Below are 14,340 nucleotides of genomic sequence, written 5' to 3' on the forward strand. Positions count from 1 at the left end.
TTTCAAAAACTTTGTCGAATATTCTTTTTTAATGAGATAGCTGGACTTCGAATGTGATTTTTTTTGGAAAAGGTCAATAATTTCGGTTACACTCTTAAATCAGTCACAGTTAGAATCGACCATATGATAATGAAATTTGCAATTAAGAGAAGCCGCAACCTTTTTTACAAAGTCTCATAAAACATCGGAAAAAGACGGTAGTGGCCGTTGAATGTGGCGTAGAATGATTCCATATACAGCCATTCCTTGTCAAACCGATATAGAGGTTCTCAGAAAAAGTGAAAAATTTGTTCTTTATCGCAAAATAATAAACCCATATTTTATATTTTTTTCATTCTGCCCATTTCCATTTTAGGGTTGTCAGAAACATCAATTTTTTCGCCTTTTTCCTAAAAATGACTTTTTTTTCGAAAATTCATGACTTTTGAACTACTATACCGATTCAGATGATCGATATATCAAATTGAAACAAATTACTTAGTCTTTTCCGGGAAAAAAATTACGTTTGCCAAAAACTTTGATTTTGTTTTCGTAATTATTGATTGTTTTTTTGTCGTTTTCGTGGCTTTGGACTAGATGGCGCTGTATATTCTTGACAGCGCTATATATTTTTTGAAAGCTGAAGATTTTTTACATAACATATCCGAAAATCAGAGATCTGAATTTTTTTCGTTTTTAAGTTATGTTAAGTTAACCGAATGTTAAAAAAAATAATTTTCCCTCTTTTTCCAAAAAAGCCTTTTTTTGAAAAAATCATAACTTTTGTACAACTGGACCGATTCAGATGATCGACATATCAAATTGAAACCAATGATCTAGTCTCCTTTGAAAAAATTCATATTTGCGAAAATTTAGAATCCGGAATCACAAAACCAGCTGTATTTCGGTATTGATTGAAGATACAAAACTTGTTTCAGCATCACAATACAGATTATTCATTGTTCTATCAGAAAAAAATATTGAAGAAAAAAGGCCTTTACACTCTGGGAATGTGTACGTTATATCGAGGTAAAATGTACGTTATATCGAGGGTACGTTATATCGCTGTTTTAGTAAAGTTAATGAATAACTTCAATCAGAAGACGAAGCCAGCCTTTCTCATGATGTTTTCCTTCGTACTGTTGATTAAAGCTTGATTCATTTAGAATCCGAAATCACAAAACCAGCTGTATTTCGGGATTTATTGAAGGTACAAAACTTGTTTTAGCATCACAATACAGATAATTCATTGTTCTATCAGAAAAAAATATTGAAGAAAAAAGGCCTTTACACTCTGGAAATGTGTACGTTATATCCAGTTACCAGCCAATTTTCCAGAGGAGGTGGTGTACTTATCGCGGTAAAATCCAACTACTCGTGTGCTGTAATACCGCTTGAGGACTGTGGCCATCTCGAGCAAGTGGCTGTGCGCATTAGTCTGCTGTACAGAACACTATACATCGCAACTATCTATTTGCGCCCCCTCTCCAGTCCGGCTCTCTACACGTCTCATACCAACGCGCTACAGTCGATCATGGATGGATGTTCGAGTAAAGATGTAATCTTGGCACTAGGCGACTACAACCTCCCGCTTTTGAGTTGGGTCTTCGATGAGGACATAAACGGCTATTTACCATCTAACGCATCTACGGAACAGGAACTGGCACTTACTGAACCGATGCTAAGTTTGGGATTAACTCAAGTGAATTCGCATCCAAATTCGAACGGCAGACTTCTCGACATGGCGTTCATAAGTGAACCGGACATCGCGAATCTACTAGAGCCTGCGGTCCCGTTATTGGCAGCCGATGAACATCACAAGCCCTTTGTTTTAAACATGGACGCCCTCTACAGTCCGGCCAACTTCTCTGACTATGCGTCTCTTCCACCTGAATTGAATTTCAGGTTGTGTAACTTTGACTCGTTGAACAACATACTGTCCTCTATTGACTGGCTTCAACTGCTGGAAGGAGGCTCGGTCAAAGTTATAGCTGAACGTTTCTACGACAAATTGTATGAAGTTCTTTATGCGCAAATTCCCCTCAAACGACGTGTAGTGAAGCCAATTCCGACGCAACCTTGGTGGACCTCTGATTTACGCAACTTTCGGAACGTACTGCGGAAGGCACGCAAACGCTATTTGAGCACAAGATCAACAGAAGATAAAAATAGTCTCAGATTAACAGAAACAAATTACAACGCATTATTGAGGTCCAGGTACGGAGAATATATACAACGAACTCAAGCAAATCTTAAGCGAAACCCATCGGCATTTTGGAATTACGTGAAATCGCATCGCTCAGGCAATCGCATCCCGGATACAATGGAGTTCGATGGAATCACTGCCAGCTCTCCTGGCGATGTCGCCAAACTGTTTGCGAGCTTCTTCCAGACAGTGTACAATTCAACTTCACCGCCTCTGCACGGTGCAAGCTTCGATCGCATACAGGAGCACAATCTGAATATGCCAACGTTCAATTTCTCTCCGGATGAAGTCTTGAAAGCCTTGCATGATCTAGATGCATCAAAAGGGCCTGGAGTCGATGGCATTCCTCCATCTCTGCTGAAACACTGTGCTCACTCACTGGCTTTTCCCGTCTCTTGCATATTCAACCGCTCGTTGAGGGAAAGAATTTTTCCCACCGTTTGGAAAAAGGCCTCAATAGTACCAATTCACAAAGCGGGTAATCGGAATCACGTGAAGAACTACCGTGGAATATCACTTCTCTGCTGCTTCAGTAAAGTCTTCGAAAAGTTAGTGCACAACGCTTTGTACAATGTGGTGCATCCACTCATATCGGAGTTCCAGCATGGTTTCGTCCAGCATCGGTCCACAACAACGAATCTGCTTTGCTACACAAATACATTGTTTCGTGAAGTCGAAGCTCGTCGGCAGGTCGACTCCATCTACGTCGATTTTTCAAAAGCTTTCGACACCGTGCCGCACATGTATGCATGTAAAAAATTCAGCGCTATGGGATTTCCAAGTTGGGTGGTTGATTGGATCTTTTCCTACTTGACCGGTCACCAATCCTTCGTGACGATCAATGCGGCTCACTCAGTAATCTTCTCAACTACTTCAGGAGTTCCGCAAGGTAGCGTGCTAGGGCCAATGTTATTTGTTCTGTTCGTCAACGACCTGTGCCCCCGTATTTCATCATACAAACAAATGTTCGCTGATGACCTGAAAATGTATCGAGTAGTCAGGACAACGCTCGACTGCCTCGTACTCCAAAAAGACATTGACGAAACGTTATTGTGGTGCAACGTAAACGGCATGAGAGTAAACGTGAAAAAATGCAAGGTGATTTCATTCACCCGTAGGATCGCCGCCGTAAAACATCAGTACCACATTGGGTCTGTGCCACTGGAACGTGTTTATACAATATGCGATCTTGGAGTTACTATTGACTCCAAGTTGAGATTCAACGAACATGTTGCGCTTATCACTGCTAAGGCTTATACGGTACTTGGATTCATACGACGATCTACCTGCCAGTTCACCGATATCTACGCCCAAAAAACTTTGTTTTGCGCTTTAGTCCGAAGCATCTTGGAATACGCTGCACCTGTGTGGGCACCTTACCACACATCGCTGATCATCAGAATCGAACGCATTCAGAAGTGTTTCATTCGATTTGCCTTGCGGAATCTCCCTTGGACCGACCCCTCTAACCTGCCCGATTATTCCGCACGCTGTATGTTGATCGGTATGGAAACACTACGTGCGAGGCGCACTCACATTCTGCAACTGATGATCTTCGACCTACTGCGCAACAACATCGACTGTCCCCAACTCTTAGAAAATGTTCCTTTTCACGTTCCTGCACGGCAGTTAAGATTCACACAGCTCATCTCTGTACCTGTACCCCGAACCGGCTACGGCTTCAACAATCCATTGGACTCATGCCTACGTGCATTCAATGAAATCAGTGCTCACTTTGATTTTACGACTAGCAAACCTACTTTTAAAAATAGTATTAAAAATATTAGATAGAGTAGTCTGTGCGAGTTTTATCGAAGACGAAACAACAAATAAATAAAAAATATAAATAAAGTCACCATACATAAAATGTACGTTATATCGAGGGTACGTTATATCGAAGTTTCCCTGTACGTGTTATTCGAATTATTTCATTCTATATTTTGTGCAGTATTTATCTAATCATCTTGCTGTCAAAAGAGCTGTGAAAAATGTAACATTTAAGAAAACTAATTCTAAGGCTGGACAAATGCTTTTGGAATATTTCTCTTCTAAGGTTTATGACTTGTGATTTAAAAAAAAACAAAAGCATAATCTTATTTTTAATAAAAAGTTGAAATTGGCCTTGAAGAATTTGGAAACGCGATTTAAATGTCGGCTATGACGTTTTTGAGTTATTCAAAGATAGGTTATTTAAAAAAAAAACTTGTCTCGATGTATATGTTGTATTATGTATTGTCATGGAAAAATGTTAGTTACAGTTCAGTTTCTTCTGCGTTTTTTATAAATGAATACTCACAGAAAGTTAAATATTTGCTGTGAGTATACAAAGCAAATGTCCTACGAATCTTGAGGTAATTCTCCAACAGATGGTCGAGTTTATTCTCTGTGGTTCGAATTAATGAAAGGAAATAATTGATTCAGGATCAGACATTCTGTTGGTATAAAAGCAAAATCTATTAAGAAAGCGTACAGAGTTGCTCCGTAAAAATTTACAAATTTACCAATTTACCAACTTTTAAAATCATTATCAGCAACAATAATTAAATAGGAGATAAATTTATTTGATCACTATCGAATAAAACCATGAACGATAGACATCTCAGAATGACGAATGTCTGTCATATTGTGATATTGTCATACACGTGCACAAAATCCAAAGCATATGGAAATTGTTTTACACTTTGCAGCGCTATTGCATCACAGACTCCGGAGCCCAATCCTATACTTGTCGCCCTATTATATATCCTTCTGTATACACACCAACACTTTCCGTTTTGAGCGCATGAGATTACTGAATAATACAACCAACAATACCAACCCGTGCGGAAACATTTCTCATTCTTTCTGTTTATTTTGGTACGCAGATCCCCCGGTTTGCAAATCAGAAGCACAAATAATACGCGCCGCAGTTAAGCAAACAGTTAACATCACTTGCGATATCGACGCTAATCCGATGGTAATTTATTTACTCGCATTAAATGTTTGTAAATTGCTCGACCATTAATACTAATTATTTGCCTTCCTCTCTACGCACAGCCCAATTTGCTCTTCCGATGGCAATTTAATAACTCACTGGAAAGCATGCTCGAGCTTCCTCCGTACACCAATGTCGAATCCGAGCTGCACCATCATCTGGTGCTGGCGGAGTCCGAACACGGTTCCCAAGGGGACCATCCCCATCACCATCATCATCATTCGTCCTCGTCATCGGCTTCATCATCATCATCGCTGTCCTCCTCCTCCGCCGCGGCTTCCTCCGCCGGCGGCAGTAATCACAATGTCCTGGTGGGGCCGAGCCTAGAGGAAATGGTGCGCCGAAAGCTGGAACGGCATCAGCAGCCCCCCAAGACGACCCTCGTCGATGGCCAGCTGTACATGTACCGGATCGAATCGTTCACCAGCTTCGGTACGATCACCTGCACCGCCACAAACACGTTCGGCCAGAGTGGCCACTGCCTCTATCACATCCTGGTGGCAGGTGAGTTCATTTGTTTAATTCAGGGGGAACGAATCGTTTCACTGAAGCATCAGTAGAAGCGGTGAGGAATGGATCAAGCTACGCAGCATTTTGAATTATTTAATCCTACTTTTATTGCCAGGAGAATGGCTGGTCGCTGTGGTTTCATTCCGCTCGGAACGCTCAATATCGTTTGTGGCTGTATTTCTGTGTATTATTTCTAATTGGATTGCATTAACTGAAGCGTGAATGAGAGTAGCAGAGTACCAACGTGTATAGCATTCGCATAATTTATATGTGTTTTGTAATCAAACGACTTATTTTAAAATCTAATGATGGTTTATGCACTGTTGGAACACTTAAGTATTTCACTGAAATCAAAGCGAAAACGATAAAAGTTAGATCATCCATCGATTTTTTTTATAGATTTGATGTATTCAACAACAAAAAGTTTAAAAATACCATTCATATCTAATCTTTTGATCTTTCTCCGTTTTCCAGTCATATTTCTAAGATGAATGTTCGACCAAAAATATATTGATTTTTTTACAATATATTAATTTTATTAGCAACGTTAGTTCATATTCTTCTATCAAAAAAGTCACTGAAAAACTTTATACACATATGGGACATGTTCCAATTGAAATAAAAAATGTTCCACAGGGATGTGGACAACATGCTTTCGATCGATGAGGCAAAATTAGAGCTCTTTGCGGCGCTCATACCCAACTTCCAAAAAATGAAAAAGCGACAGCCAATTAGTTTTGTTTCAAAGTGTAGTTTTTTGTTGTCCAACTAAACTGTGTTCACGTTTTGGCTCATCCCAAACTTACATAGATTGCTGTAGGATCCATTTTGTTTTGTCACCGATATGCTGCAATGTCGAATGGCAGCAAAACACGATTCACCCCATCTGCTAAATAAAAATAAAAACCTACGCGAAACGTGACCTATCTAATCCGTTTTCCGACTTTTTGCAGATGTACCTGATCCAATTAAAAGTTGCACAATATCGAATGTGACCGCCTATACGGTGCATGTGTCCTGTGTCCCCGGCAAGGATGGTGGCATCCCGCAGCAGTTCCACATTGACGTAAGTTTATAATCCAACTATGACTCTTCTTATGCTGCCCACGTGTTCGTGTCCTTGGGTTTCAATTTTCACTTCGAGACAGCACAAAGCCCCGAGGTGAGAGGATAAACTGCTCATTTCCAAGCGAAACGCCATCGGTAATCTTCGTTCCTTTCGCCCATTTGTATCGGTATGACCCATTCAACGTTCTTATTATTCTCTGCACAATTGTTATTTCACGTAAAAAAAATATACAACGTGTTTCATTCTTCACTGGATAATGCTGTGCAAATCGTGCTGGAACAGATGATTTTAGCCATCAAAGAATAATCTCGGTCATTTATCTTTCCGCGACCATATTTGTTGAATCGCAAAAAAAATGTATCTTCGCTGCGTCGAAACCGCGCAACTTCATCGCTCATTATACCGGATTAACATCGTTATACATCCTGTGTTCGCAAGCGGATTTCTAAACTAACCTGATGCCATTTTTCTCCCTCCCAAACCCACACAGGTTTTCGACGAGCACACGAAAAAGCTCCTCCTGAGCGTCACGTTCCACGGTTCGGAGATGCTGCTGAAAAAGCTTCCGAGCGATACCAGCTTCATCATCAAGGTAAGTGAAAAGTGCTTCCCCGTTGCTCCCGCCAGCCGACTCCCAGCTGCATAATAACGGATGGCACGTTTTTTCAACTGAAACTTTCCGACTTTTTCTCCCGTGTGTCATGCATGCTATCTAACGCCAACTTCACCTTGCAGATCACACCATTTAATCTCCAGGGCACGGCTCCCAGCAGTTTCCGTGTCAAAGCTCAGACCCTGCCGGCCCCACTGCTGCGTACCGGTAAGTCGCGCCATCGAGCCACCAACAAATTGGCCGTCGCTTTGCGGTTTCACTTTGTCCCACCCACTCTCGTTCCGGGTTCAGAAGTTGACTTTCGGCCCCATCAAAGTGCACAATGTGCGTTTTTGGGACTAAGCTGATCAGTTTTTTTTTCGTTTCCTCATACTAAAATTGTCTACTAAGCATGATGCTGCGTGGGCTTTGCAGGACAGAAATAAAAAAAAGAATCAACTAGGCCTCAACCTTCAACTAATGGGATTTCCATTATTGCTATTTCGTTCTTTCTCCCATCCCGACAGCCCCTTCGAAAGCGGTTCTCGTGCAGCTGACGCCCCTTCTGGGAGCGCTGGTTGGGGCCGCCGTGACGCTCATCCTCGTCGCCATCTGCATCATCATTTTCGTCAAATTCAAAACGAAGGTAAGTCGAAAGGGGACAAATTAGATTGGTCATAACGTGATTGGGTAGAAAAAACACACATTTGAGTTTTTTTTCCCTTTGGAAGGTGACCTTATTTGAGAAAGAGTTTGGATAACATTTATGTTGGTATTCGGATAAGTCATCATGAATATGATCATTGCGGTGAAGAAAATTGTGATATTACACTCTGCATATTTAATCGTTTATTACTTTATTCGAATACATACAACATTGGAGCATTTCTACGCCAAATTGGGCGCTGGCGCCAATCTCGTATTTTCTAAACCTTTTACGTTTGTTGGCGGCAACCCAAAATCACAATTTTTATTTTCGTATGACAAATTGTAAATGCGAGTAAAACCAACTAACTGATTGAAGTCAATGCACTTTCCAGGATGAGTGAAAATTTGAATTTCACTATTCAAATACATTGCTCAAAACTAAGTTGATGTATCTCCATTACTGGATTTGAATTTTGAAAGGTCGACGGACTGTGGCGCTGTATCGAACTCAGTATTAATATTGTAGATATTATATTTGAAAATACCATACTTTAAAAAATTCCACATTTTTAGAAAAAAGGAATACAAAAAGATGAGTCTACATGAAATTCTGCATGAAAAATAAATATAATTGACCCACTCCAGCGTGACGGGACAACATTTTGACTCACTAAAAACAATTTTTTTCTCGTTTTCATGTATTAATCACACGATTTCCAAATAGTAAACGATATTAAAATGAAATAGAGAAAATTTCACAGTTCAATTGGCTTTTTGCCAGCCCAATACTTTTGTGACGTGATAACACCTGTCTTTTTGCGGTTTCCGACTTTTGAACATTAATGTTGTATTTTCGATTCCGTTTCAAAACATATCAATAAACTTTGTTCTATGATTTGTCAACAAAATATGAACGGTGAATTCTGTATATTCAGTTTTTCAAAAATATATAGAATATTATCGGCATTCATTGTGTGACGTGACAACGCGCTCTGTGCGAATAAACAGTCTCCACGAAGCGTTGTCAAGTCACACAATCAATCAGTTATAATAAATAAGAATTTCACCGTATTGTAGCAAGCTATATACTATTTTTTATGTTTTCTATGTTTCTCACTTTCCTCTGAGATCTTCCCTTCCCCTTCCAAAGGTCCATTCAATATGGGAATGTGGTCCTAACGTGACCGGTGATCCTGAACCTACCTCTCGTGGTATCTCAGGAACGGTACTTTCTACCGAATTTTCAGTAGTGTCAAATCAACGGTGTCATAACGCTGACAATTTGATAACCTGGTGACTTTTTTCTAATTCTCTTCATTCTAGCGTTTTAGTGCCATTTTGCGTTTTCAATGCTTCAAAACAGAGAAAACATATTTTTGACCTATAAGCAAAATGTGTTCAATGTTCTTTTAGATTGTGAAACATTGCGAAACAAGGGAATTGTAATTGCTGAAACAAAACGAATATGAACAATATAATTTGAATATACCTGTTACCTGTAAGAAAGGGTGTGTCACATCAAATTGCATCACGGAAAAAACGCTGTAGAAATTCGCCCAGTAGACCGATCCTTTTGAAAATTTTAGACGGTAAAATGAAAAATATTAAACAACTTTTGGCATTTTCTTTTTATTCATACTTCGAGCCCAAGCCCGTATGCTCGCACCTTCCTCTTTACCCCGTCCATAAGGTTCTGTACAACGTCAGGTTGTAGTATTTTTTGAACAGAAATCCATTTTCTCTTGAAGTCCGCCTCCGATTTGACAACTTTTGGGTTCTTCCGGAGGGCCTGCTTCATAATCGCCCAATATTTCTCTATTGGGCGAAGCTCCGGCGCGTTGGGCGGGTTCATTTCCTTTGGCACGAAGGTGACCCCGTTGGCTTCGTATCACTCCAACACGTCCTTTGAATAGTGGCACGAAGCGAGATCCGGCCAGAAGATGGTCGGGCCCTCGTGCTGCTTCAATAGTGGTAGTAAGCGCTTCTGTAGGCACTCCTTAAGGTAAACCTGCCCGTTTACCGTGCCGGTCATCACGAAGGGGGCGCTCCGCTTTCCGCAAGAGCAGATCGCTTGCCACACCATGTACTTTTTGGCAAACTTGGATAGTTTCTGCTTGCGAATCTCCTCCGGAACGCTGAATTTGTCCTCTGCGGAGAAGAACAACAGGCCCGGCAGCTGACGAAAGTCCGCTTTGACGTAGGTTTTGTCGTCCATTACCAGGCAATGCGACTTCGTCAGCATTTCGGTGTACAGCTTCCGGGCTCGCGTCTTCCCCACCATGTTTTGCCTTTCGTCGCGGTTAGGAGCCTTCTGAACCTTGTATGTACGCAGGCCCTCCCGCTGCTTGGTCCGCTGGACGAATGAACTTGACAAATTCAGCTTATTGGCGACATTCCGGACCGAACTTCTCGGATCACGTCTAAACTGCTTAACTACGCGCTTGTGATCTTTTTCACTGACGGAGCATCCATTTTTGCCGTTCTTCACCTTCCGGTCGATGGTTAGGTTCTCGAAGTATCGTTTTAGTACTCTGCTGACCGTGGATTGGACGATTCCCAGCATCTTACCGATGTCCAGATGTGACAACTCCGGATTCTCAAAATGAGTGCACAGGATTAATTCACGACGCTCTTTTTCGTTCGACGACATTTTTCCAAATTTACGAAAAATTGACAGTGATGCATGTCCAACGTGATCTATACACTCTTATCTGATTATAAGCGAAAGCTGAAGATATAATTCCTAAAAATTAAATTTCTACAGCGTTTTTTTCGTGATGCAATTTGATGTGACACACCCTTTATGTTGTTGTTTGGGAAAATTCGGGATGGTCCTAAACCGACCTCCAATTTTTACATCGTCTTTGTTTAGCACGTTCGCTCTGGCGCTTGCCATCAATGACTAGCACGATCCTGGTTCATCGAGTGGCGCTCACTACAGGGGGAACCCATTTGATTTTTCTATCAGAATTTTTTAATGAACTCATTGTATGCATTTGTGTGCATGTATGCGCGTTTATCTGTGTGCATGTTAGGGCGTTTATGTTTGCGTGTTGAAGATGACTTTAACTTTGACTTGGACGTTGACTTTGATCGTTAACCGTTGACGTTTGCGTGTGCATTTGGATGTGTGCTTTCTTTGTCTAACTCCACACGCGTCGCTCAAAGGCTAAGTTCTTACCACTCAAATATTATCTCCCTCGCTTGAATCCTATCTGCTCACTATCAAACTTTATATTTTTTTTTCATTCTTCTTCGCTTATTCATGGCTATATGCCATCGCTACCATTCACGATCGAATTGAGGAATTTCATGCCATTTTCGGTCTTTCACATCCGTTTTTAACGAACCGGAAGTCACCATTCTCGATTTAAAAATGACATCGGAATACGATATTCTATTCCGCTGGTAAGACACCTGCAAGGATATCCCCTTATCGTATGGGGTTTCCATATTTTTTTGCCATTCAATACTATTACCAGCAAACCGAAAATCGAAACAAGAATCAATTCTATATTGTGAAATCTACGTTCATCTATTGTTGACAAAACAAAGAAAAAAGTTAATTTGTATGTTTTGAAACGGTTTCAGTTCCGTTTCAAACATTAATGTTCAACAGTCCGAAACAAAGTCAGGCGTTGTTTCGTCACAAAAGTATTTGACAGACAACAATCCAATCTATCTATAAAATATTCTCCAACTGATGATTATTGTAGCAATTTTTCTCAATTTCACTAAAACATAGTTCAATGTTGTGTGTTTAATACATAAAAACGCCAAATAATGTTTGTATTGAGTCGAAGTATTACCACGTCACGCTGGAATGGATCGTATACTTTGCGAGACGTGACAACGGCTTCTTGAGACAGTAGATACTCCTCTATACGATGCGGTTGACATATTATTAACTTTCTATGGACTCTATGGGTCACTGTCTGACGTTATGCATCGATACGTATAAATATCTCTCTCCCTGTTTTAAACAATCCTTAGTGAAGATGCGTAATCGGTATTTCCTTATAAGAAACGAATCTGACAGAGATACTTCGAGAGATCAAGTTGGAGTACAACGCCATCTCTCTGCAACTCATGATTAGCCTTTGAAAGCGTGTTTAGCAAAGCGTCATCCGTTCAACACCAGGACAGTGTGTTTAGATTTGCATGGAAAATGGCATCCATACACCCGAACTAGCGTTGACAAAAACATATAATCTTCGACAGAAAAAATGCTTTTTCGTATGCTGAAGGGTGAATTGAGCAAATGAAAACATCTGTTTCAAAAGCAATGAAATGTTTGTATGCATGGGAGGAGACCTCTCTTCCTTTTTTTTCCTAATCTCTTTTGGGATTGTACCCTGAAAAAAAATTCAAACGATGTCAACGGGGATCGAACCATGGTCGACTAGAATGCAGAGCTGTTTTATAGAACCATGCTATCCACATAGCTACCGGTGCTGTTGCATAAATGCGTGATAATATTACACCTCATCAAAAAGGAAGTCGGAAAGTGTGGCAAAGTATGCGAAAAGCTTTAATACGTGCTTATTTGCAATGTGTCTCTTGTTTCACTCGCTCATATTTATCTTTTATTGCTATACCTTATATATTATACAAATGCTATACCAATATTTGAGAGTATGATATTTTCTGTTATTTTTAGGCTCATTAATTGTAATAAATCGGGATGAAAAAACATGTGGTAAAAATAATTTTCGATTCCCTGCGTTTCAGAACATTCAACATCACATCTGGTGTGCCGCAAGCAAGCATTCTGGGGCCACTTGTCTTCATTAATTATGTTAATGATCTGTGTGAGCTATATATCTCCATCTACATGATCTACAAATTACGCTCGATTCAGAGTTGAACTTTTACGAGCACATAAGTATCGCAATCACTCTCTGCCAGGCGAAACAGACTACGACTGTTCGTGTTGGAACTTCTTACTGGCAATGTGGATTACCCAGAATCGCATAAACAGATTTCATGGAACATCCTCTCTCATCGTTTCCATTTTTATTTATTATTTGCAACTATTTTATTTATTATTTGCAACTAACATAGAAAAAAATATCGATTCAAGGAGGACCCTACCTGGAAAATCGAAATATTAAGTTTTAATCACTTTTAGTTTAAGCATTTTAGGGTAGCTTATAACATCAAAAATGCAAACGATACATAAATAACTAAAATAAAAGAACTTATTTTAAATAATTTGCTTCGTTTTTACAACGCATCGCGATATAAGTGAAGTCAAATCACAGTTTTTTTTCGAAACCTCTTTTCTCACCTAGCGGCACATTTATTTCAAGATCTAAGTCCGATTTGACTGAAGTTTTTTTCAGCATCTACAATTTTTTTTTCTAGCGTAGCGGTTTCTCGATATTCTAGTTTTGTTGTTTTATATGAGCGTTTAAAGAAGCTTGGCCACCAATAATTGAAAGCAAATCTTACATATCGCCATTTTGACATTTTTTTTTTAATTTTGAGAAACCATTTAAAACTCTATTTGTTAGAGCAGTGAGGTACCGACTTTTAGAGGACACAATCGCCACCACCAATCTCAAACGACATGACAAATCGTCAAAAATTAATATTTTTTCCCCTCCAGGTCGAAATGCCGCCTTATTAACTGTTTTAACAAGTATCTGCAATCATTTAATAATATTAGTGAGAAATTTCATTTTATCTCGTTCAAAAACTTGTTCAATGTTGATATTTGGAAGATTTAGATTAGTTTAGCTTTCATGAAAACAATCTCTTCGACGTAGTCAAACGTGATGAACAAATAAATAAATAAATGATGTATATGGTGTAGGAAATAACAATTATCTTCGTTTATGAGTCTTGCTATAAAAATTTCACTGTTTTGATCAAGCGCGAAACATTAAGAATTCCCTACCCTTCAAGTGTCTATGATCGCATTTTTAACACAGCCATTCCATGCCAAACGGATATAGTGGTTCTCAGATTTTCGTCAAAATTAGTAGTTTTGTTCTTTATCGAAAATTATTAGACCCGTATTTTTTTATTTTTTTTTTTGGTGACCATTTAAATTTGAGGGTGGTCCGAAAAATCCATTTTTTCTCCTTTTTGCCAAAAATTGCTTTTTTCAAAAATTCATAACTTTCAAACCACTGGACCAATTCAGATGTTCGACAAGTTTAAGCCAATTAGCTGGTCTTTTTTGCAAAAATACTACAGTTGCAGAGAATTTGAATTATGTTTTCATTATTATTGATGGTATTTGTTTTTTATAGTTTTCATGGTCTCGAGACCAAAGGAACTATATTTTTATATATTTTTTCTGGAAAGCTAAGGATTTTTTTAATATATCTCAAAACCAGGGAGGCGTTTTCTTC

The 14,340-nt window shown here is 39.5% G+C and overlaps 1 protein-coding gene across 2 annotated transcripts in view; it reads left to right on the forward strand.

The window, feature by feature from the left end:
* LOC129774711 (uncharacterized) overlaps positions 1-14,340 on the forward strand; it is a 224,388-nt gene that overhangs the window by 191,701 nt on the left and 18,347 nt on the right. For both annotated transcript variants that reach the window (XM_055778592.1, XM_055778593.1), the window contains exons 12-17: positions 5,050-5,141; positions 5,222-5,663; positions 6,623-6,735; positions 7,229-7,330; positions 7,474-7,558; positions 7,858-7,976. In XM_055778592.1, coding sequence (XP_055634567.1) covers positions 5,050-5,141; positions 5,222-5,663; positions 6,623-6,735; positions 7,229-7,330; positions 7,474-7,558; positions 7,858-7,976 — 953 coding nt within the window. The remainder of the gene's footprint in view (positions 1-5,049; positions 5,142-5,221; positions 5,664-6,622; positions 6,736-7,228; positions 7,331-7,473; positions 7,559-7,857; positions 7,977-14,340) is intronic.

Source organism: Toxorhynchites rutilus, chromosome 3 (genome assembly GCF_029784135.1).
Source record: "Toxorhynchites rutilus septentrionalis strain SRP chromosome 3, ASM2978413v1, whole genome shotgun sequence".
Lineage (NCBI taxonomy): Eukaryota > Metazoa > Arthropoda > Insecta > Diptera > Culicidae > Toxorhynchites > Toxorhynchites rutilus.